The sequence below is a fragment of the Lepisosteus platostomus genome, chromosome 23, assembly GCF_059453375.1.
Source record: "Lepisosteus platostomus isolate fLepPlt1 chromosome 23, fLepPlt1.hap1, whole genome shotgun sequence".
Classification (NCBI taxonomy): Eukaryota; Metazoa; Chordata; class Actinopteri; order Semionotiformes; family Lepisosteidae; genus Lepisosteus; species Lepisosteus platostomus.
The window spans coordinates 15951640-15973338 of NC_142633.1; the positions used below are offsets into that span (position 1 = coordinate 15951640).

General features: G+C 45.6%; 2 protein-coding genes and 1 long non-coding RNA gene across 7 annotated transcripts; 2 read left to right on the top strand and 1 right to left on the bottom strand.

The window, feature by feature from the left end:
• Window positions 1-4157: 4157 nt before the first annotated feature.
• ciroz (ciliated left-right organizer protein containing ZP-N domains) lies at window positions 4158-15492 on the bottom strand. The gene is made up of 12 exons (XM_088616748.1): window positions 15390-15492; window positions 13419-13594; window positions 12665-12744; window positions 12211-12312; window positions 11410-11534; window positions 10449-10592; window positions 10049-10087; window positions 9732-9869; window positions 9276-9360; window positions 8449-8645; window positions 8058-8181; window positions 4158-6098 (listed from the first exon to the last, which is right to left on the bottom strand). The coding sequence occupies exons 2-12, from the start codon at window positions 13454-13456 to the stop codon at window positions 4708-4710; spliced, it is 2463 nt and encodes an 820-aa protein (XP_088472874.1). The 5' UTR covers window positions 13457-13594; window positions 15390-15492; the 3' UTR covers window positions 4158-4707.
• Window positions 6094-9898, top strand: LOC148642172 (uncharacterized). Of its 2 annotated transcripts, XR_015929532.1 has the most exons (4): window positions 6094-6631; window positions 7096-7339; window positions 8544-9684; window positions 9773-9898. It is a non-coding gene; the product is annotated as an uncharacterized LOC148642172 (long non-coding RNA). The 2 variants fall into 2 exon arrangements; XR_015929531.1 differs by having other exon boundaries at window positions 7096-9684.
• On the top strand, window positions 15438-21631 carry tardbpa (TAR DNA binding protein a). Of its 4 annotated transcripts, XR_015929530.1 has the most exons (7): window positions 15439-16175; window positions 16952-17115; window positions 17672-17812; window positions 18382-18552; window positions 18680-18764; window positions 19719-19862; window positions 20702-21631. XR_015929530.1 is itself a non-coding variant. In XM_088616750.1 (6 exons), the coding sequence occupies exons 1-6, from the start codon at window positions 15935-15937 to the stop codon at window positions 19808-19810; spliced, it is 894 nt and encodes a 297-aa protein (XP_088472876.1). In that variant the 5' UTR covers window positions 15439-15934; the 3' UTR covers window positions 19811-20626. The 4 variants fall into 4 exon arrangements, 2 of the variants coding, with proteins under 2 accessions (XP_088472875.1, XP_088472876.1); XR_015929529.1 differs by having other exon boundaries at window positions 15438-16175; window positions 18680-19862; XM_088616750.1 differs by lacking the exon at window positions 20702-21631 and having other exon boundaries at window positions 19719-20626.
• The last annotated feature ends 68 nt before the right edge of the window (window positions 21632-21699 follow it).

The window sequence follows — 21699 nt, forward strand, 5'->3', positions numbered from 1 at the left end:
AGGCTGTGATGTGTTTGTGTGTGATGTCAGAGGAGTCGTGCGTGTGTGAGTTGTCAGGGGAGCAGTGCAGTGTGTGTGTGTGTGTGTGTGAGTTGTGAGAGGAGCCGTGCAGTGTGTGTGTGTGTGAGAGAGAGAGTTGTGAGAGGAGCAGTGCAGTGTGTGTGTGTGTGTGTGTGTGTGTGTGTGTGTGAGAGAGTTGTGAGAGGAGCAGTGAGTGTGTGTGTGTGTTGTGAGAGGAGCCGTGCAGTGTGTGTGTGTGTGTGTGTGTGTGTGTGTGTGTGTGTGTGTGTGTGAGTGAGTGTGTGTGTGAGTGAGAGTTGTGAGAGGAGCCATGCTGTACATGGACTGCTCCTAATTGTGGAACATCTACCAGATGTGCAACCCACATGCTTTGACCGAAATTAAAAAACAAACACATGAAAGGGATTTTTTCCCTTTGTAAAAAAAAAAAACTGACAGTTGTCAGATAATATAATGGATGAGAAGAACCACATGAAACAAAGGAGGAGGATGTTGGTGCACTTTTGTGGTTCTATTGTGTTTCCTGTTCAGGAGTTCAGGGCCCATATGTCACCGAGGGGCTCAGAGAGGTTTTGTTCATGCAGATTTCTCACCCCCCCGATCTTCTCCTGCACAATGTCATCAGCGTGTGTGCTCTTAAATTTAATGGCCATATTTAAAGACATCAAACCACAAAAAACTAGCTTAAAATGTTAATTTCCTTTTAATCTGTTTGCCATTCCTAGTGTTTTTAAAGGATGTATATACATATTTAAATAATAAAGCAATCTTCAGTACAATCTATGCTCCACATTATTGAGTTGGTCACGATGTTTTATTGACCATACAGTAGAATACCAGAAGCTATATGGAACATGCTGCTTCATTACCCTTGGAAACTGCTTTAGATGTACTAGTATGACTAATACTGTACCATTTTAGCTAGTAATAATTTTTAAAAAGGGAATTTTAATAGGTGTTGTCAATGGGATTTGATTCATTCAAAGCAGTTTACAGCTGCTCTGTGGTAAGGATCACGCAAAGATTTCAACCACTAGTAAAGGTTACTTTGAACCAACCTGGCCTCTAATTATACTAACTCAAACACCAGCAAACAACCGATTTAAAAAAGGAGCCTTTAAACACAAAGTTTATATGACTTGGGTTGTAGGAAAACGGCAGCCACTATCTGATTACATTTAGTCAAGCACAGGAAAACACACATCAAGTGGAAAATCACCAATACCTACCTTTAAACATGGAAATAAAGAATTCATGATTTTTTAATAAGCTGCTGTTTTTGAAATGTGAATGAATTGCAAATGCCAGCATGTAAACCACATTCTGTATGTAAAGTAGCAGGCTACCAGTTACACCAACACTTCTGGGACTGAAGGCAGTGAAAACGAAATGTTAGCTCTTTTTAGAGAGCACTGGGACTTTACTGGGATGGGAAAGAATGGCAATTTTTACAAAAATTAGTACAAAGCAATTATATTTCAGCAGCAGGTATATTGGGCTTTTTCCTAATTATGATGTGTAAAGCATGTTACAGGAACTCAGTTACCAATTAAGGTCATTTTACACTTCTGAGAAGACAGCTTTTTTTAATCACTCTTTTCTGGAAAGCATAAGGATGTCATTTTGACAGCAGTATCACAACAGCATCCCACCTAAACTTTTTTTTAGGTGTCAAACACCATTCTTGAACTTGAATTGACTCAGAGCTCTTTGCCTTTCGATGTGGCCAGCCTGGGCTGGGATTAAACAGCTGCACCCTCCAGTGGTCCATCAGCTTTCCAGTAGACAGTTCATGTTGTGAGACTGGTTAGCACCCTCAGTTCCCCCATCGGATTAAAGCAGGAGGCTATAGCCCCAGTCCAGGTTTACATCACATCACTTCCAGTACCACTTATCCAGTACAGAGTCCTTGAAATCCAGGATCAAGTCTATCCCGAGAAGCATTGGGCAGAAGGCAGGCTACACCCTGGATGGGACGCCAGTCCATCACTGAGCAGACAGACACAGACACTCACAACAGGGCCAATTTTCCCAGAAGCCACTTAACCTTCCAGCACATCTCTGGACTGTGGAAGGAAACCAGACCACCTGGGGGAGACCCATGTAAACATGGAGAGAACATACAAACTCCACACAGATCCCCTTAAGAGTTGAGCCCATGGTTCCTTTGCTGTGAGGCAGTATTGGGAACAGCTGCCCAGGTCACCAACTGCAATCCGTAAAACAATAACCTTCCCCAACACCGCTTATAGGATACCTGTAACTAACTAACCTGCAGGATCTAGGCTCTCCAAGACCAGGATTTGAGATTCAACTATAACCAACTATAGGGTTATGCTCAGTGCTCAATGACCAGCTTCTAGTATTTAAAACTAAAGCTACTGTGAAGCCTATAGCTTCTACTTCCTCTCTGGCAGGAAACTCTAACAGTGTTCTATCAGTGTGATAAAAATGTAATGTTTTTTCTTCTTGCATCTCATTTTCAAAACAACCAACCCACACAGTTCTCACAGTCACCGATTCTTTAAAACAGAATACTAGGTATTCCAAACAAGTCCAATTGTAAAACAAAGGGCCTGAAAGTGTGAAAGGAATACAGCAAATCAGGTCAGGAATTTGCTTCATTTTTAAATTTAGATCCTTTAGAACAATCGTTTAAAAAAAAAAGAGATGCACAGAGTGACAATAACACCTACTTCAGAACATCTGAATTACATTTATCAGAAGCAAAAATGACAAACACTGGTTTCCTGTCAGAGATCGTGCCGATAGCGGAGAACTTCACTCTCACATCTCACCCAACACCCGCAATGCGCAGCGCCCTCTGCTGTCTAAAAAAAAGATCGCAATCCAATGCTACCAAAATAGCCATTTCTTGTTCGATTTTTAAGTTTTTTTTTTTAAATGTACATAAAAAAAGGTAATCAAACTCCTTTTCATTTTGTCTTTTTTTCTGTTTTAGAAGTTACGGTAGGATATTTTTTACTATTGTTCTTGTATACCAGGTGAGAAAAACTCCAGGTGTGTTTAATCAAACCCTCTCTCTCGTGTTCATCACAAACATGAAATCAGACAAGGCTGAGCACTGTCACGAGCACATGCCTTCAAGGTTATCACCCTTTTCTGTTATCAATTTTACCGGATAACGACCAGATAGGAATAACGACTGAGAATTTTAACACATGAAACATGGCTGCACGGTAACAAATCACCCTGCTCCTAAAACTAAAATAAAAAGGGGCCAGAACACTACGTAATTTTAAAAAAAAATCGCTAAAATATTTTTTCCTGTATAAAATTAATCTTGCTCGCACATGCAAGTTCAAAGAACTTCTGACTCGGTAAACATTTGTCGATAGTGGTGGTGTTAGTTCAATCTGAAAATGTTGTACATGGCTGGGATACATTTTCTAAAGTCTTCTTAATAAGAATGAGAAAAAAAAGGTTAAAATGAAATATTTCCCCTGTCGCAGCAATTCTTTAATGACCATATTTAGATCTTCGCCTCGTTGTACAAAGGATAATGAGCAGAAATACAAACCCAGGTGTTTTTCTTGTCTTTGCTCTTTTACAGAGTACGAGCACCTGAACAGCTGCTGCTGGAGACCGGCTGGCTTGTGCACAGTCCCAGGAGCCCCACCTGTCCCCCACCTGTCCCCCAGCTGCTGAGACCCTGCCGGTGGGTCTGTTAGGCGAAGGCCTTGCCGAGAGACGGGAGGATCAGTCTGCCTGGCGCGGGGGGCGCTTCTGGCACCGAGACACACCCCGCTGGCAGAGAAGACTGCAGATTACCCCCTCCGCGGGGACGAGCGTCTGAGGTTTTTGCTCGGCCTCCCGGCTCGCTCCCGGAGCAGCAGTTTCCCCGGCTGCAGTTTCCCAAAGAGTTTCCAGCTTTTAAAAAATAAAGATCTAGCTATCATCTAGGAGAAAGAAAACCGAAAAGGCTGTTTCTGTTTTCTAGTAAAAATACTGTCGGTGACATTGTCCCATTTCATAGAAAGCATGCTTCACACAAGCTTGAGTAATAGAAGAAAGCAGGTAATTAATGGTTTAGCAGATTAAGACCCAGTCTTTTGTAATATTCACAGCCTGGTGAATATAATTTTGCTGGGCATCCTTTAAAACATCTACCATGGTTAAGTTCAGTATTTTTTAATCATACTTTCCATCATAGAATGCAGTAATATATATGAATTATTATATCACAGTGCACATTGAGGCTGAGGAGGTAGACATTTCTGGATGAAACAGAGAAGCAGTCTGGCTCACTGTCGTCACTGAGCTCACATTTGCTTTCTGTGCTTTATTAAGCTGTACAGTGTGACTTCTGTCAGGACAGGAGCTGTCAGCTGGTCTCAGGAACAACAAGGCCACTATCTTGTTGACATTACAAGGCTCTGCTGCACCTGTCATTGCTGATGGGTGGGAAAGAGACTGGAACTTTCCTGGAAAAACACCATCATATGACACATTGGTTCATGGAGATATATATATATATCAATATCTAATCCTACATTTTTTCATTATCCCCCATGTCCCATCTCTGGTTTCTGCAGTTGTGCAAGTAGAAATGGCATAAGAAATGACATTAGAACAAAATGATCCCTGTAGCAGATGGGAACAACTTCCGCTGTTGCCGTTCGAGACGCTTTGGTATCTATCTACTGCAGTTCAGACCCAGGAGACTCAGTCCCACGATTCCAGGCTAGCATTGGAAGCAAGGCCGAGCCAGCCTTCTTGACTGACACCAGCTGTCACATTCTGGGGCAGCAGCGAGCCATCCAGCGCACTGCGGGTGTGATTCTCCAGCAGGACCGCAGGGCTGTCCGGAAATAGCCTCAGCTCATCGAGCGTCATCGAGTGTGAAGCTGTCCGGTGTGCAGACATGTTGAATTCAGACATATTTTCTGCAGACGTCGGGGCCGGCAGGTTAGAAGAGATCTGCCCCCGGGGGGCTCCTGGCAGTGGGCCGCTTGCCTGCATCTGCTTGCTGTCAGCACTGCCGTCTGCTGCTGTGTGGTCGGACGGTGGCCCTGGAGGCGTTCTGCCCACTGGTGCCTTTTCAGCAGCGGGCTGGCGCAGCAGGGAGGGCTCAACCGCCGTTGTCGGAGCATCAGGAGCCCCTTGCAGGGCATGGCTGTAGGCGGCAGAGGAGGCTAGCGCTGTGTGTGCTGTGACCCGGCTGCTGTCCTCTCCGGTTTCGTCCTCAGCTCCCAGGAAAGACGCAGAGGACGCTAGCTCCGGGTGGTCAATCAGACCCACGCCGCGTGCTTCCGGGAGTTTGCCGACGTGAACTCCTTCACCTTCCTCCGCTGGCGTGCCTGGAATTCCTCTGGGTGGTGGAGGCCCTTTGGATAGTGCCTTGTCATTCTCGGGCCCACCTGTAGGAGGCGCTGCCCGCCAGCCACTTCCCCTGGTGTCTTCCTGTGGGCCCCCCGAGACCTGCGCTGAGGCCGTCGGGGTGAAAGCTTTACCCAGCATGCCTTGCAGCCCCGTCTCTTGCCCTGACGTTGAGGTGGCGGTTGCCGAGGGGAGAGGGCCTGCACTGCTCCCGCCTCCAGCCGCCTGAGCAGGAGAAGCCGAGGTCGGGAGCGATGGACTGACGAACGGCGCTGGGGACGACTCGGGAGAGGGGGATTCAGGCTGGGGCGCTGGGTAAAGACGGGAAAGGCTGCCCTCAGCACCTGCGGGCGTCACTGTGTCTCCCACTGTGGTCACCTGCGACAGGGCTGAGGCCAGTGGTCTAGCACCGTCCCGGACAGATGTGGAACTGGGACCTTCGAACGGAACTGGAACTGAAAGGCTCGTCCAAGCGGGGGCGGCTGTGGGGTTTGTCCCTGTTCCCTCCGGGTCAACACCCATGCCAGCCTGCACGCGGGGCGCCAAGGAGGCTGTGCCAGGGACCGGCTGCCTGGCGCCAGCGTTTCCCGTCGGCTGCCCGGAGTCAGCCGGCGCTCGATCCGCAGTGGGAAAGGGCCAGGAAGCGAAGGGCTCGGTGGGAAAGGCGTCGGGGGGAGTTGCTCGCGAGCTCCCCAGCCCTACGCTGCCTGCCGGAGACGGGTCTACAGCTGGAAATTCTGTTATAAAAACGAATACATCGTGTTAATTAGGAAAAAGAAAGCCCCCGCGAGACATGCAAATACAAAAACAACAGGCCGACAGCTGCATTCGCGCTCTCGCTGTGGATCTGGCGAGAACTAATTGAATCTGTTAGATATATAAAAAGAGAAACGCAGGGCTTGTGCCCTTGAATTACAGCATTCCCACCCCACCCACCCCCCTTCTTTTCTCCATCAGCTCGATCAGTCAACGTCCCTAATCCCACTAATTTAGCAGGGGAGGCTTCACACTGGGAATTCACAGCTTGGCTCCGTGCTCAGGTGCCGTCAGCACAAACCCCAAACCTCGCGGCCACCTCTGTTCCTCCAGCAGGCAGCAGGCAATCCCAGCTGCCTCGCTGGCCCGTTCCTGCAGACGGCAGCATCCCGTAAACACTTCAGGGCCCACGACTCGCCAACAGGCTGGAACACGGGTGAGAGAACATACTGTCCGTGTGCACTGTAAACGCGTCCCGCTCATGTCGCCCAGACAGACAGAGACCTTTACTGCGGTATGTCATAGTAAAAAAGGTGGAGGGTAGTAAAAGCACAACAGTGGAATCGTGGTTCTCCTTGGGAGGCAAAAGCAGGATAAGGACTTGAGGGACAAGTGGAAAAGGGGGATCAGCATCCAGTTTGGGATAGAAATGTAGCCTATGAATACCAGATTTGATTCTGAGCTTTACGCTTTCCCCTGCAGCCAAAAGCATGTAATAAAATATCTGGCATTAACTCTTTTATTGAAGAGCCCATTAATGTATCCTTTTATGTATAATATTGATTTGATTGTGCACAAATATTGACTTCTTCCGAGGGGAACCGGAGGTTATGTTTAAACTCTTGAAATTGCATTACATGGAGCTCCCAAGGGCGATCCAATAATTCAGAGTAGGAAAAATAAATGAATTCCATGGGAAAGCAAATATTTGTGTCATTATATTGCTTAATCACATCCAAGTTCAATTAATTCTTTCAGGCAATCCAAAGGAGCAAGAGGGAATCGATTAGAGCTGCGTTCTTGAGGATGAGGTGAGGACCAGCAGGCCGGAGCACCGTGTCCAGCAGGCTGGAGCCCAGAGGACCAGCAGGCTGGAGTCCCGAGGACCAGCAGGCTGGAGCGCTGTGTCCAGCAGGCCGGAGCGCCGAGGACCAGCAGGCTGGGCATCACCGCAGCCTGGCGAAGAAGGGTTCTGGTGCAGCTTTGCACCACACAAACAAAGGTACAGGTACCCAGCTGAGCTGTTCAAATCGATACCCTGGTTTCTCTGAAGAAAAGACTGGACGAGATCCTGGGATTAAATTAAATTACCTACTTCCAAAAGGCCCAAATATCATCTCATTCCCTTGGGTGTTTAAATCTAGGTCTTGGAAGACACTTTGGAATTAGAAACACAGAAATAATAACAGAACTCTCAATTTACACTACATGACGTACATGACATCATCCTGCAAACACTGGGCGATATGGAAAGCATGAGGCTAAAAGTTGAGATGCTGAGCCTTTTGTCATCCAAGTTGCTCTGTACACAGAGTACTAGATCACATTGTTTAAGTATCCATCAGCAGAGATAAAAACACCTTCTCTTTTGTATAATCAACTTAACTTGACTAGGTTTTCCAATTATTTTTTTCTGAGATTGATAAAATGTGTATTGTTCATCTGAGAATTCCAGCTTTTAATGCAACATTCTGGATGGTTTGAAGGGTTTTTCAAGTAATGAATGAACTGTAATTTCAGGATTGAAAAATCATAAACTCTTTGAAGAGTGAGAAATCCTTTTCAGATAGACGTCGTTATACAGTAGATGTGAAACTAACAGAAGGTACAGGCTTAAACTATGATCTATTTATTCTTCACTGTATTTAATAAGATAAATTGCAACTAAATTGTATTAATTTAGTTGCTACTGTATGTGACAATATAAAAAGAATACTTACCACTACATGGAAAAACATTTTCCATACTCCAGTATACTCTGTATGGCATTTCTCTGAAAGTCAGAATGACATCCACTCTAAAGAATAGCTGCAGAAGTGATTCACTTGCAGAACTCGTGCAACTCTGTAAGAGTTATAGGAATGAATAAATACTTGTCTTCTTTATCACCAAGCAGAGGACAATACGTTATTCCTGGCATTTATGTTCAAGAAAAAGAAATGGGGTTTATTATTAATGGAACACAATAATAAATAAAGATAAGACTGTCACACACAAAAAAAGCTGTGTGTAGCAAAACTGATGGTCATCTGTTCCCACACACTTAATGTAAGGGCAAAAAATATCCTGAGTTCTGCACATGGTGTTAGTTGGCTAAGCAGACAAACTCACCTTCCTCTGGAGAATGTGATCTGTGGGGACTGTAAGCTGGAGAAAGTCGTGGTTTTCAGACACTGAATAAACGTCTGTTTGTTTTACGATTACAGAGAGTAGGTTCAGGCTCTCCCTGTCGTAGCCAGCCCTCTTGATTAAGCCCATCCTGCGCTTGGAGATGTGCAATACAGTCTCATCTGCTGGGGAGCTGGACACTGCAGGATGAGAAACAATCACAGGGCTGTCCATGCACGGAGTGACTCCTAGTGCCCGGGGGACTGCTGGCATGCAGTAAGCCCGCAGTGCCACGACAGCTGAGAGGCAAGACCGAGCTGATGAGGAGATTCCACACTGGGATGGGATGAAGGACTGGGCACGCTCGGAGAGAGGAGTAGCGCTCCTGGCTGGGGCTCGACCTGAACTGCACAGAGTCCCGAGGAAGCGTGGCGCTACTGCTTCTTTGCTGACTTTAAACAACCCCCCCCAGTGGATGGGATAGGATGGGATGGAGGGGAGATTCATGCCCTGAAGTTACTGCACTCATCCCCTCACACGCTTCCAGCTCTGGGGTCAGGGTCTCCAGCCCTGTGGTTCTCCTTGCTAAACATCCAGTGGGGAAACAGCCACTGCTACAGTTTTCTCCTGCTGGACTTCATGAACTAATCTGGGTGGCGTGTTAATTACTGTAAAACACATCAGATATTTGTAAGGAAGCTGCTGTAATTGCACTGTATGTGTGGAAACGTGTTAATGTGTATAGGCCATGTTCAGCTGTGCATTTAATATTTAGCAGTATTATACTAGATTGATTAAAGTTTTTTGTACTATGATTAAGTGATACGTACCGTTAGGGCAGTTAGCTTCCATGCTGTAGGCATAGTACCCGCTGACTAACCAGAGAGGCAAGACGTCAATTGCTCTTCCCATCACCTGTAAAATATGGTATCAATTCATTTTCTATGCCACTAATAAGGTTAGAAAGTTAGAAAGGCGAGGTTCTGTTTGGTTCTGCCCCTCAGCTACGCCAGATTAGGAAATGTAACTCTCATGCTGCCCAGCCTGCAGAATGTCAAAGGGGGCGGCAGCAAAACAGCAATACTGAACAAGTTAAGAGACGTGAGCTGGAATAAACAGATTTCCGCTGCAGTTCTTCAAGGCCACACGAGATGGCAGTGTGATCCTACCCGAAACACCCAACTGTACTTCGCCTACAGCTTTAGTCCCGTCTCCACACTGAGCGTCGGTTTAGAACAGGTAAATTCCGTGTTATTGGTAAAGAATATAAAAAGGAGGTTCCTTACCTCCACTGAGTCCATTATTTCCTTTCTCTGGCCCTGCACAGTGATGTTGGAGCCTCTGGTTTCAGCGCTCAACTGGATCAGGCTGGAGTCTTCTAGCGCCGCTACCAGCTCTCCTCTCAGAGACAGGGACCAGCGCAGCTACAGCACACACAGGTAGATTATCCTCGTACACTTCTTGTCATAGTTTCCATTTTTATAATGTTATTTGAAAGAGAGGGGGAGTAACACGGCGACTTTTTTAATTAAAAAAGGTATATTCATGTAGAAAACCCTCAATGTAAAAACTCATCAATCTGGTTCTGTGCAGAACACTCTACCTCATTGTTCCAGCTGTCCCGGTGAAGCGGTCTGGTTACCTGTGGAAATTATATAACAAAACGTAATTCACTTCATTCCACTCATCAAGAATTTTAAGCATTTCCCTTCATAAACCATAAAGCCATTTGCACAGGCTGAAAACGCAAGGTCCTTAATGAAATACAGTTTGTCTCATTCAACTACTTTGTTTTTTAAACTGTTCATTTGAAAGCTGCAATTGTCCCACTATGTGCCTTATTATTAGAAGCTCAAGATGCATTGAACCACTGTAAGACCACACGATTCCATCCGTTCTGACGCAGCTATGACTTCTGCCTTATGCAAACAGCTGCAGACGTCGTGCTTCGGTAATCAGCATTGCTCAAGTCCCAGAAGAAAAAAAAAAACATCTCGGCTCACTTGAACATAGTCAGGATCGCAGTGAATGTGAACTCCACCAGGTGGCGCTGTCACCAGCGGACATTTCATGACAAGTCTGTTACTTCTCCCACCGAACCTTCCAGGTCTTTTCATCAGGTTCAGTACCAGGATGTAGTTGCTGTGCTGGAAAAAAAAAAAACCCAATCATATTGGTAGGTTAATTGGCTTCTGGGAAAACTGGCCCTGGTGTAAGTGTGTGTGTGTATGTGGACTGTGTGCGTGTGTGCCCTGCAATGGACTGGTGTCCCAACCAGGGTGTATCCTGCCTCGATCTTGCTGCTTACTGCTTGCTGGGTTCGACTACTGCTCTCCTGCAACCCTGTATTGGCTATTGGTCTCCATCAATTGGTAAGAAAATTGATGGAGACCAATAGCAAGTCACGTCCCTGCAATAACTTCATACTGAGGTCCCATCTGAAGTCATAAACTTTGCAGAAGCCTGGAAGGCCACTCAGCCTGTCTGACTCGTGTGTTAAATGATCCGAGGACTTCATCCAGCTGTTGCTTGACAGCAGCGGGTGGATTTGATACAAAGGTTCACATTCCTGCAGTAAAACACGAGTTTCAAGCAGTGAAACTGGAACACGAGCACATACAGTAATGCTCGTGTAACTTCTCAGGAAGTGTTTCAGGACATAGAACTGGCAGCACTTTTTAACGGGGGTGTCTGGAAAAAAAGCTAGCACACCCTGCTGCTGAAGCCTGGTCCCTGGGACTCCCCGGGAAATGCCTGGCTGAGGTCCTTGGATCAGTAAGAGATGAACCTCAACAGGAGACCTCTTGATCGGCGCATCCTTGTGTCCTTATTTTCCCCATCTATCGCTAGCTCGATTTTGAGCTGGAAGGGCGTTTTTTGTTTTTTAAACTGCCGACTGGCATCCGGGTGCCGAAGGTGCCGAATTGACTCGATCCAGGCGCCGCTACATTCGCAGAAACATACTTCCAGCCGGACGGAGCAGCCGCTGTACATCACTCTGAAACTGAAGTGCCGGTCTGCGTCTCTGTGGAGCGCGTACCCGCAGGCGGACAGCCGCCAGCTCAGCTCCTCCGGCGACGTCAGGCTGACTGAGTTTCACAGGAAAGACAAAAGGTGACCAAGGTCGCGTCGGCTTGACAAGAGGAAAGACACTGCCAAACCTTATTGTTCTTCCTATGAGGCCCGAGGTAATTTGAGTCAAAAGAATCAAAATCCAAAAGGGTCACATGATTTAAGTAACTGCCAAATATTGGAAATCTTACAATGCGAATAGCATTTTTTTTTCATCTTAGTTCACATTAGGCAATGCATTATTGCAATGCATTTCATATTACAGTGAAAACAAAGACACTGAGAAGGACACCCAACGGAAGAAAACATGATTGTTTTTTTTTTTCCTGGAGCTTTACACCCGTTTTATTCAACCTTGCGTCCCGGACGAGGCTCGCGAACTGCAAAGTGAAGCTGTTTTACGAGCGCCGTGGGTGGCTTCTGTAATGTTTGGTGTTCGGTGTCCTAGCTTACACGAGAGTTCATACAATACTGGAGCGTTAAGGACGTTTTACAGTTAATGCACAGTATTAGACCCGTATTTCATCCGAGTTTGCTGCGGTTTAGCGCTGCAAACTTCTCACTGGAGAAAGACACCGGTAAGTGTACCGTTGTCTGCTGGGTCTCACGGCGCCGCTTTGTTCTAACGGTTTCTGGAGATACCGACAAAAAAAAAAAATCCGGAATCCCTCTGGAACGGAAAGATTTCTGTACCTGGAACTCTAAGCGCTCCGGCCAGCCAGAGTCTCAAACCTTCAGCCCTGCTCCTGTGCACCCACAGATCCATGTACTCTGTGAAGCACTCCACATCGCCCTCTGAAAACACAGCACACTTCAGACAGCAGCTCCTGGGAGGCCAGAAGACCTCGGCTCAGAGCAGACAAAAAACACAGCCCCACAAGCTATTAGAGACAGACAGCCTCGTCTTTTTCTTTTTACAGTATGTCCAACTTGTAAGAGGCAATTAAAAACGCATACAGCAGCTGGTCCAGATGTTATAATAGAATTCCCAGGCTGATTAAAGGTGCGTTTTACACTGTGAAGTACACTTCCTTGAGCACTTACCAAACCAGTTCATTGTTATTATTTTTTACTTTTAACTAAACCAGAGCAGATTTTCCGTGATGGGATGCACGCTGCTACAACCCAGAACAGTAAGGCTCCATACCTGCGCTTTGCGCTGCATCGCCAAACCCGTCTCTCGGTAGAACCTGAAACGGGCGCCCTCTAGTGGACATTGGCCAGAAGCTGGAGAAAGTACACAAGATAACGTACTACATTATTCTCTTCCAAGAAATCTAATAACACTTAATATAGTTACACCAATTGTATTTAAATGAAATACAATATAGTAAATTATATCATTTATGCAGTAGTACTAAACATCTCTACGACATCACCCAAGTCTTCAGTAAATCATGCAAAGGAACAAGTAATAGGTTTATTCCATGCTGAAAAAAAGAAGAGAACACAACGTTTCGGCCGTGGAGCCTTCAGAAGGCTCCACGGCCGAAACGTTGTGTCCTCTTTCTTCTTTTTTTTCAGCATGGAATAAACCTATTACTTGTTCCTTTGCAGCCTACGCATGCTGACGCAGCTACCCACCTTCATTAAATCATTTCAGACTAGATGTATGAGGAACATACAACTACATGTATCTTCTATGCATTTAAATGGACAGAGGCGTGTGTGCATTTGTTTTATGCATCACATGCATGTAACGTCAGTGTCAGATCGTAAGACTCGTGTGCTTTATTTGCATCAGGGCCAGATCCTTGAATCTCACAGCAAAACGGGGGAGCCACGCTGTTCAATTCACAGTAACGTCCAGGAAATGGCAAAACAGTTTCCTCTGATAAAGCCCCTGCAACTCACAGCAAGGGAACGAAGCGTTTCCCCCAGCTCACGGCACGGATACTTACAAGCTCATGATAACGATACACGCCGTTATCCGGTCCATGGCGAAGCCCGAGAGGTGATGTGTGAGGCCCCCTTTACAGTGCCTGGGTATTTATCAGCACCGCAGGTGAGTCGCGTTTGTGTACACACACCCCACGCCCAGGACTGAGGAAGGGAAGGCAGGACACTGAAGAGTGACCTGTGAAAATCAACAGGACGATGAGGAGGGATCAGAAGAGAGGCCGCTTCAGCCGCAATTAAGATGTAAATTGCGTGGTCAGTCTCGAAGTTACACATTACAAGTCATTTTGCCAAGGAGAATAAATCTGGAGCACTCTTCCCCTTTAACCAGCTTTTCGCATTATTAGATCAAATTCCAGTCTTCTTACAAAGGTTTTTAGAAATATGTGCGAACCTTAAGAGCTGTTTGCAATAAGGATTGTTTTATTTTTCAGTGTGTCACAGCACAGTTACGAAAAAAAACATTGTGTAAATTCACCAGAGGACTTAAGCATTCCTCAAATGAAGCAAATGAAGAAACGTGTGTTAAAAACAAAAATGCTTTTTTAGCTGCAAGCTAAAGTTGTTTCACGATACACAATTCGTGTTAAACAAGTCAGTGTAAACAATTTGCAAAAACGCTCGTGTGCTCCGAACGAATTGCGCGGTGTGTGTGTGTTAAAATCCGCAACAATGGCAGGTCCACTTGCTTTAATATAATACAGCAGAAAGTGAGAAGTCTTGCTCGTGATGAAGGAGAAGTGAAATTCACCATAACTAATTATATCAGATCCTTCCCACATCCTCAACTCTGAATATCAACTTCTTCCTTCTGGCAAACGTTTTAGGCTTCCCAAATTTAAGTCATCCATTAAAGCTGTCAACACAAATGTCAAGGATAAACACAGTTTTGACAACCCACTTGAGTGCAGTATGGTTTTTGATGTGTTGTTATGAGTTATACTGTACATGTGCAATAGAATGATGTGCAATGTTTTTCTTATTTTTTGGAATAGTATAATGTGCAATGTATAATGTGTTTTTTTTTTGCATTCTATTTAAATGTATAGGAGTGCTGGGTGTCCATAAAAACAATTCCCTCAGGGTACAATAAAAATCTTATCTAATAATAGTAATAATAATTGCTTACACTTCTATAGCGCTTTTCTGGACACTCCACTCAAAGCGCTTCACAGGTAATGGGGACTCCTCTCCACCACCACCAGTGTGCAGCCCCACCTGGATGATGCGACGGCAGCCATAGTGCGCCAGAACGCTCACCGCACATCAGCTATCAGTGGGGAGGAGAGCAGAGTGATGAAGCCAATTCATAGAGGGGGATTATTAGGAGGCCATGATTGGTGAGGGCCAATTGGACATTTGGCCAGGACGCCGGGGTTACACCCCTACTCTTTTCGAGAAAGACCCTGGGATTTTTAATGACCACAGAGAGTCAGGACTCGGTTTTACATCTCATCCGAAGGACGGCGCCTGTTTACAGTCCAGTGTCCCTGTCACTATACTGGGGCATTAGGACCCACATGGACCGCAGGGTGAGCGCCCCCTGCTGGCCCCACTAACACCTCTTCCAATTAAGATGAGATAGACTTGACAGTAACCAGGCAATATTTATCATTGACACTGGAGGACAGCCCATGACGTGTAAGTACATGAAGGAAGAATTCCGCTAAATACAGGAGCAACGAAATCTGACCGACATCAATGTACCATCAGACTTGCTGTCTTTCATGCCTTTGATGCCGTACCAAGCTAAGACGCGATACTGTGACGTCATGCCGTTTTAAGTGGAACGTACCAAGTACGAGAACGGGTTGGGGTGAAAAAGAGCGAAACAGCGGTTAAAAAACGTTAAACCTTCTAATTTCGAGTGCCGCTGTACAATATACTAGTAAATTAGACCCATAATCGATAACGAAAGTTGTTCGCTTTTCGACCCTGTAATTCTCCTTCATTTGTAGAAATAATGAGCTCACCCAAAACGATGATGCAATTCCCTCCATGAGAGAAAGGCGGCCATTTTGTTTTGAAGTTTGGGAAGAAAGGAGCGAGAAAGCGAGACTGTTGTGCGTGTTTTTTCCATTCGGGAGGAAAATAAGGAAAACGTAGACTTTCAGGCAGAACATTCGTCGGGATACCGCATTGTACAAGGGCATCCCGTCACATCGGATCGGCGTGGGCTGTATTTGCTGTACGTTGCGTACCGAAGAGCGCGAAAAATAAGTTGTCATTCATTTTGCAAGGAGTGTTGGTTTGGGCCCAATACGGCCGTCGGCTCCAGGTGCTGTGTTTTGTTTTTGTTAAAGCAGTGTTAGAATCGCTAAACTCTTTACAGCGGTGATCTCGCTCCTTTTCATCTAGGTCAGTATATTTTGGTTGTTTATTGTTTTGTTTTTTTTTAAAAATCCACGACTCCCTACAGTAAGGAGGGATCTTTTAGCTAGGAAGCGGCGGAGGGGTCCCGAGTATTTTGGCGTCCCGCGTAGAGAGAGAAGAGTTCGAGAGCGCACGAAGCGTGAAGATGGCCGAGCTGTATATCCGGGTGGCCGAGGATGAAAACGAGGAGCCCATGGAGATCCCCTCGGAGGACGACGGCACGGTGCTGCTCTCCACCGTGGCGGCGCAGTTTCCGGGAGCCTGCGGCCTGCGCTACCGGAGCCCCGTGTCGCAGTGCATGCGTGGGGTCCGCCTGGTGGAGGGCATCCTGCACTCCCCCGAGACCGGCTGGGGCAACTTGGTCTACGTGGTCAACTACCCTAAAGGTATCGATAGGTGTCGGTGCTCTTCGTTGCGCGGTGCTCAGACTTGCAGCGGTCGGGTGGGTCGGGCCCTCGTGGCCTCCTGAAAGGGAGCTGGGACAAAGCGTCTCGCCCCCCGCCCACGCAGCGAGAAGACCCGGGGCACGAGAGTTGCGGAGATCGGAGCCACGTTTGCAAACGGTGCAGCAACAACCGCAAAAACGGGGACTAAAACACCCCTTCAAATGCGCCGTTTAAAGATGCCCCTTGTTTTTAAAAAAAGTTGAGAGGAAACCTACCGTCTTAAACAAGCCCGCTCGCTCTTCGGCGCTCTGATAATGTGAAATTAGTGTAATTAGTTGACTTGATCAGCCCTTAATTGCAGCCCACTTGTAGTTAAAGCCAGAGACCAACAGATACTGTTGATAACTGAAAAGCTAATGACGTGCCCCTGGCTCTTAAAAATCATTCCTTGGACTGCTTACCCTTTTTACTGATATTCTTCAGTAAAAGAGGTTAAATGCGATCTGAGGTAAAAAAAAAACATGACAGATTAATTGTCCTCTTTAATGCATTATATGGAAGAGTTTTGTCAGAGGTCATATATACTGCTTTTATTTTTTGGAATGAGTAATTTGGAGACAGTTGCAGTTTGTCACACTTAAAAGTGAGTCTGCTTGGCACAGGTGTTGCATTCAGAATATATCTCAGGGTCTAGTAGGGGCTGTGCTTTGGGTCTTTGCGTTGGCCGGGCCATTCCTACCCTCCTTATGTTGAATCTGCTTCACCCCCCCCCCCAGATAACAAGAGGAAGATGGACGAGATTGATGCCTCCTCCGCGGTGAAGATCAAGAGGGGAGTGCAGAAGACGTCGGACCTGATTGTCCTGGGCCTGCCTTGGAAGACGTCGGAGCAGGACCTCAAAGACTACTTCAGCACGTTCGGGGAAGTGTTGATGGTGCAGGTAAATTGCCACTGAAGCTTGCTCGGTTGTTCTGCAGCCTTCCCTAACACCCCCACTACGTGCATGATGGGGCTCTTGGTGCAGAACCCCGTTTGCTTGACGTAACATTTTAGAGGATCAAGGTCAGGCACCTGGAGAAAGCCCCGCAGTGGAAATGTTGTGTTTTTCTTCTAATTTATTGCAGGGAATAAACCCTTACTTGCTCCTTGGCTGCCAACGCATGCTGGTGCAGCTCCCTACTTGAAATTCATAACATTTTAAAGTTGGTCTTAAGGTACCAGTGAAAAGTACAGTCAATGAACAGATAAAGGTTTATTCCCTGCTGAAAAGAAATGCAACATTTCAGCTGTGGAGCCTTCTTCGGGTGTCGGTACGGTCAGCTTGATTTGTAACATTGTTTTAAAAAGATAAACTGGATCTCTTAGTCGTATTTACTGTCCAATCAGTCATCCTAGTGGGGGGAGCAAAGCTTGTCCAGCTTGGGATGAGAGGTGCTGCAATGTCACGGTGTGTCTTGGCTCGGTATGCTTACACAGCACTTGATGTTTCCCTTTAGGTTAAACGAGATGTGAAAACGGGAAATTCCAAGGGGTTTGGATTTGTAAGATTTACGGATTACGAGACGCAGGTGAAGGTGATGTCTCAGAGGCACATGATTGACGGGAGGTGGTGCGACTGCAAGCTGCCCAACTCGAAGGTAATGCCTGGTCTTTAAAATGGGTTGTGAAATATCAGTTCCCTTCAGTGCTGCATGCTTGTAGCACTCAGCAGTATTCTTATCTGAAACCATCGCATAATTAACACGTTTAATAATATGATACCATGCTCTTTAATTAGGACTTGTTATTTTTTTTGAGCTTGCTGCAAAAATATTAGCGATCGACTCAATTGGTCCCTAGCCTAAACTTGCTTCATTGTTACCCTAGGGATAAGGATCAATCATCATAGCTGTAAGTGAGACCTCTGAGCATTCACTGGCTTTACACATTACTAAAGTTATTTAAAGAGGTTTTTAATGTTAAAAGGGTTGGGGAATGTTGGTAACGAAGCCTCACCTATGTTAAGATCTCCTGGAAGTACAGGAACAGGTAGCAACCCTATGCTATTGAAAATGACCGTCTTTGTGCTGTACTAGTTTGTGTTACTGGTTATTGCTTTTAGTTCCGACACCGCTGATGGGTTTGGAGGCCCCCAGGTGTCCTTACGGTTTTACTACGAGCGTTCTTTTTAAAACGCCTTTCCTTCTCGCCCGATCCCGGAAAACAGCAAAGCCCGGACGAGCCCCTGCGCAGCAGGAAGGTGTTTGTGGGCCGCTGCACCGAGGACATGACTGCGGAAGAGCTGCGGCAGTTCTTCATGCAGTACGGAGAGGTCACGGATGTTTTCATCCCCAAACCTTTCCGGGCTTTTGCGTTCGTCACTTTTGCGGACGACCAGGTGAGTTGTTTCTTGCGAGAGAGCTCTTCCGTTGGCCTGCCTCTGCACATGGGATGGGGGGGGGGGGGTTCTGGCTCCTTGGCTGTGCTCACTCACTTTTCCTGACCTCCTGTTTTTCCCCCCGCAGGTTGCTCAGTCGCTTTGCGGAGAGGACCTGATTATTAAGGGAGTCAGCGTGCACATCTCGAACGCCGAGCCTAAGCACAATAATAGTAGGCAAATGATGGAGAGGGGGGGTAGATTTGGGAACGGAGGGTTCGGGGGCCAAGGGTTTGGCAATAGTCGGGGCGGGCTGGGCAACAGCCCCAACAATAACATGGGCAGTGGCATGAATTTTGGAGCCTTTAGTATTAACCCGGCCATGATGGCTGCTGCTCAGGCTGCTTTGCAGAGTAGCTGGGGGATGATGGGCATGTTAGCAAGCCAGCAGGGGCAGTCGGGGGCCTCAGGTACGACTCCCACTGGGCAGACCAACGTCTCCCGGGAGCAGAACCAGAGCTTCAGCTCTGGAAACAACAACTATGGCTCCAGTTCAGCAAGTTTAGGGTGGGGCACTGGCTCAAATTCTGGCCCGGGCACTGGGTTCAATTCAGGGTTTGGCTCCAGTATGGAGTCAAAATCGTCAGGGTGGGGAATGTAGGAAACTGATTTGAAGCGTTTCGCATTTCTAGAGTAAAATGGTAAGTATTTTGAAAGCTATAATTTTTCCAGCTCCATTTCTTAATATGTCCTGGGTATTTAAATGACATACTATTTTTGCCTTTCTTTTTGTAAAAGAAGAAACCTGAATGTTTTTGTACATTTGGCTAAATCTGCAAAAGATTGATGTACAGAGCAGGTGAAAGTGAATCCCAGTTTGCCAGGATGGTGAACTACAACACTACTTGTAGTGTAGGTTTTTTTCCCTTTCCCCCCCTGGTAAAATTCAGTTTGTGGCAAACCAGATTCTCTATGCATGAATTGTAAATATTGGTATTTTGAGAACAAATGCATGACATTCTTCATTCTTTTTAATTGCATACCTTGTGGAAAGCCCCCACCCCCAGCAAACACACATTATGGTTTTTCCATTTATCTTGTATTGGGAGGATCTGGTTTTAAGTTTTGTTTTGCAGTTTTCTTTTTTAAAGTTTTACGGAAAAGCCTTCATTGAAATCTCTCTGCAGTTCATCTCTTTTCCAATTTCCCTGGAAGAAGCCCTTCACTGGCAGCAATGTTCGAGCGATCTCAGTATCAGTTCCCTTCTTCCCATGTGTAAATGCTTTGTCATCAAAGAGCGCAGCTTCACTCTGCATATACTGTGTTCGACGGTGGGTGTTGCATTTTTAACAACTATTTAACGGAGTCTTTTTTTCCTCTCTGCGCTGTAACGCAAGTTTGTGATGTGGAAACGGGCGAGCTTTTTATGGAGCGCTTTAAGAACACTTGAGTGGGATGGATTGTTGGTGCCACGAGTGAAAGGCTGAGTATGAGCGAGCAGAGAGAGGGGAGGAAAAAAAAAAGCACGTGTGGAAAGGACTGGTTGTGCTTTGGAACGAGAGCCCTTACTGACTTTGCGAGAGATGGCACGATCCTGTGGCTTTGGTGAGCGAGTGTGAACGGAGCAGCAGTTGCAAGAAAAGTACGAGTGTTTCTTTTCTACCACCACGAGGACACCCATTAACCTGTCATGAGATCCTAGGGATGTTTTTTTTCCTTGAATGAACAAGCGTTAAAAGTAGTTTCTAAATGTAGTGGAATGTTTAGTGATCTGAAATGAATCTTTGTATCTTTTCTGGCTGTATTATCTGACGTGAATGCCGTATGGTGTGTGCTTTTTTTTGTTTGTTTCTCCTTGTTATTGACCTGTAAGTGTGAACATGTGACCTGATGCTGGTGGAGCCTGTGATGAGGACACTGAGTGAGCTTGTGTTGTGTGGCCGTGATAAGCAAGTGAGCTCAGTGTGTCTCAAGGGAGGGTGGTGAACGTCTGTAAGAATTCCTTTAGAAAGTTTGCTTTTGTTAAGTGTTCGGATGCATTTTATATGACTTGTCATTGAAGGGAATTCTCAAATAAAATTAATTTGAATAGGTATTGGTCTTTTAATATGGCTTTTTTTAAACTTACTGTGATTGAGCCAAATGCAAAAACCTTATTTCACGTATTTAGGGACCATGGATAAGGAGTTACCCCATTCTTCACCGCTGATGCAGGTCTACTCTTGGATAAGGAAGATGTCTTTTTTTTTCAGAAGGCTGAAGACCCAGGCTCATTGGAGTTTTGTATGGTCCCAAAACTTGATAACAGTGGGACAGCAGCCATTGCTTCAAACCTGAAAAACAGGGGCTGTCTTCACTTTACAAGAAAATGGGAACCCATCTTTCTTGAATAATTTCAAGGACCGTTTTTAAAAGAGAGATGTGGTTATGAATAGCCATGAACATTTTTTTTTAAATGTAGGTAAGTACTGCTGCAAGACCTTAATGTGGGTAAGAAAGACAAAGTCCCTTCCCATTGGTGTGCAAGAGTTCTGATCCTCCTGCATCTCCTCCCCACCTTTACATGGAAAGCAACTGGTTTCTGAAAAAAGAGGTTTTTGTCCTGTTTTATTTAAATTTTCAACGGTTTGAACACCTCAGAATGTGAAAAATAACTATCTGCTTTACGGGGGATGCATTTTGTGTTAAGTACTGTGATCCTCGATGATTAATGTAACAGTTTTGTTTCATTGTAATTAAACGCTAACCTTTTTTTTTTTTAAAGTCTGACTTTTTCATTTTGAAGCGGTGTGATAGAGTTCTAAGCGTGTCCAGGTTAACCTTTTCCAGTGATGGCCAAAATGGTACTATAATTTGTGAATTTGACAATTTCCAGGATTCATACATATCGACAGGTATTAAATTGTTCGTGAAATGAAGAGGGGTATTTGTTCTGGGTGTAGTTTAAAGTAAGGCTTCAGAGGGTAGTGCCCTCTATGAAGTGGTTGGTATACAAACCTGTGCTTTCTACATAGAATGTAAAGCCCTAATGTATTTGAAACACTGTCTAGTATTTTTCTGATCCTCACAAATGTGAAATAAATTGTTACATTTTCTACCATTTTTTTGTTTCCTTCAGTACAGTTGGTGGGGTAACTATAAGCTTTGTATTAACTACTAAATATATAT

Excerpts from the sequence above, each read along its gene's own strand:
- ciroz (XM_088616748.1), bottom strand. The coding sequence starts at position 13,456 with ATGGACCGGATAACGGCGTGTATCGTTATCATGAGCTT. Across the intron at positions 10,593-11,409 it reads GCTGCTCCGTCCGGCTGGAA|CACAGCAACTACATCCTGGT; the intron begins GTATGTTTCTGC and ends TTTTTTTTCCAG. Across the intron at positions 8,646-9,275 it reads GGAAGCTAACTGCCCTAACG|TGTCCAGCTCCCCAGCAGAT; the intron begins GTACGTATCACT and ends CTCATCCTGCAG.
- tardbpa (XM_088616749.1), top strand. The coding sequence starts at position 15,935 with ATGGCCGAGCTGTATATCCGGGTGGCCGAGGATGAAAACGAGGAGCCC. Across the intron at positions 16,176-16,951 it reads CGTGGTCAACTACCCTAAAG|ATAACAAGAGGAAGATGGAC; the intron begins GTATCGATAGGT and ends CCCCCCCCCCAG. Across the intron at positions 17,116-17,671 it reads GGGAAGTGTTGATGGTGCAG|GTTAAACGAGATGTGAAAAC; the intron begins GTAAATTGCCAC and ends GTTTCCCTTTAG.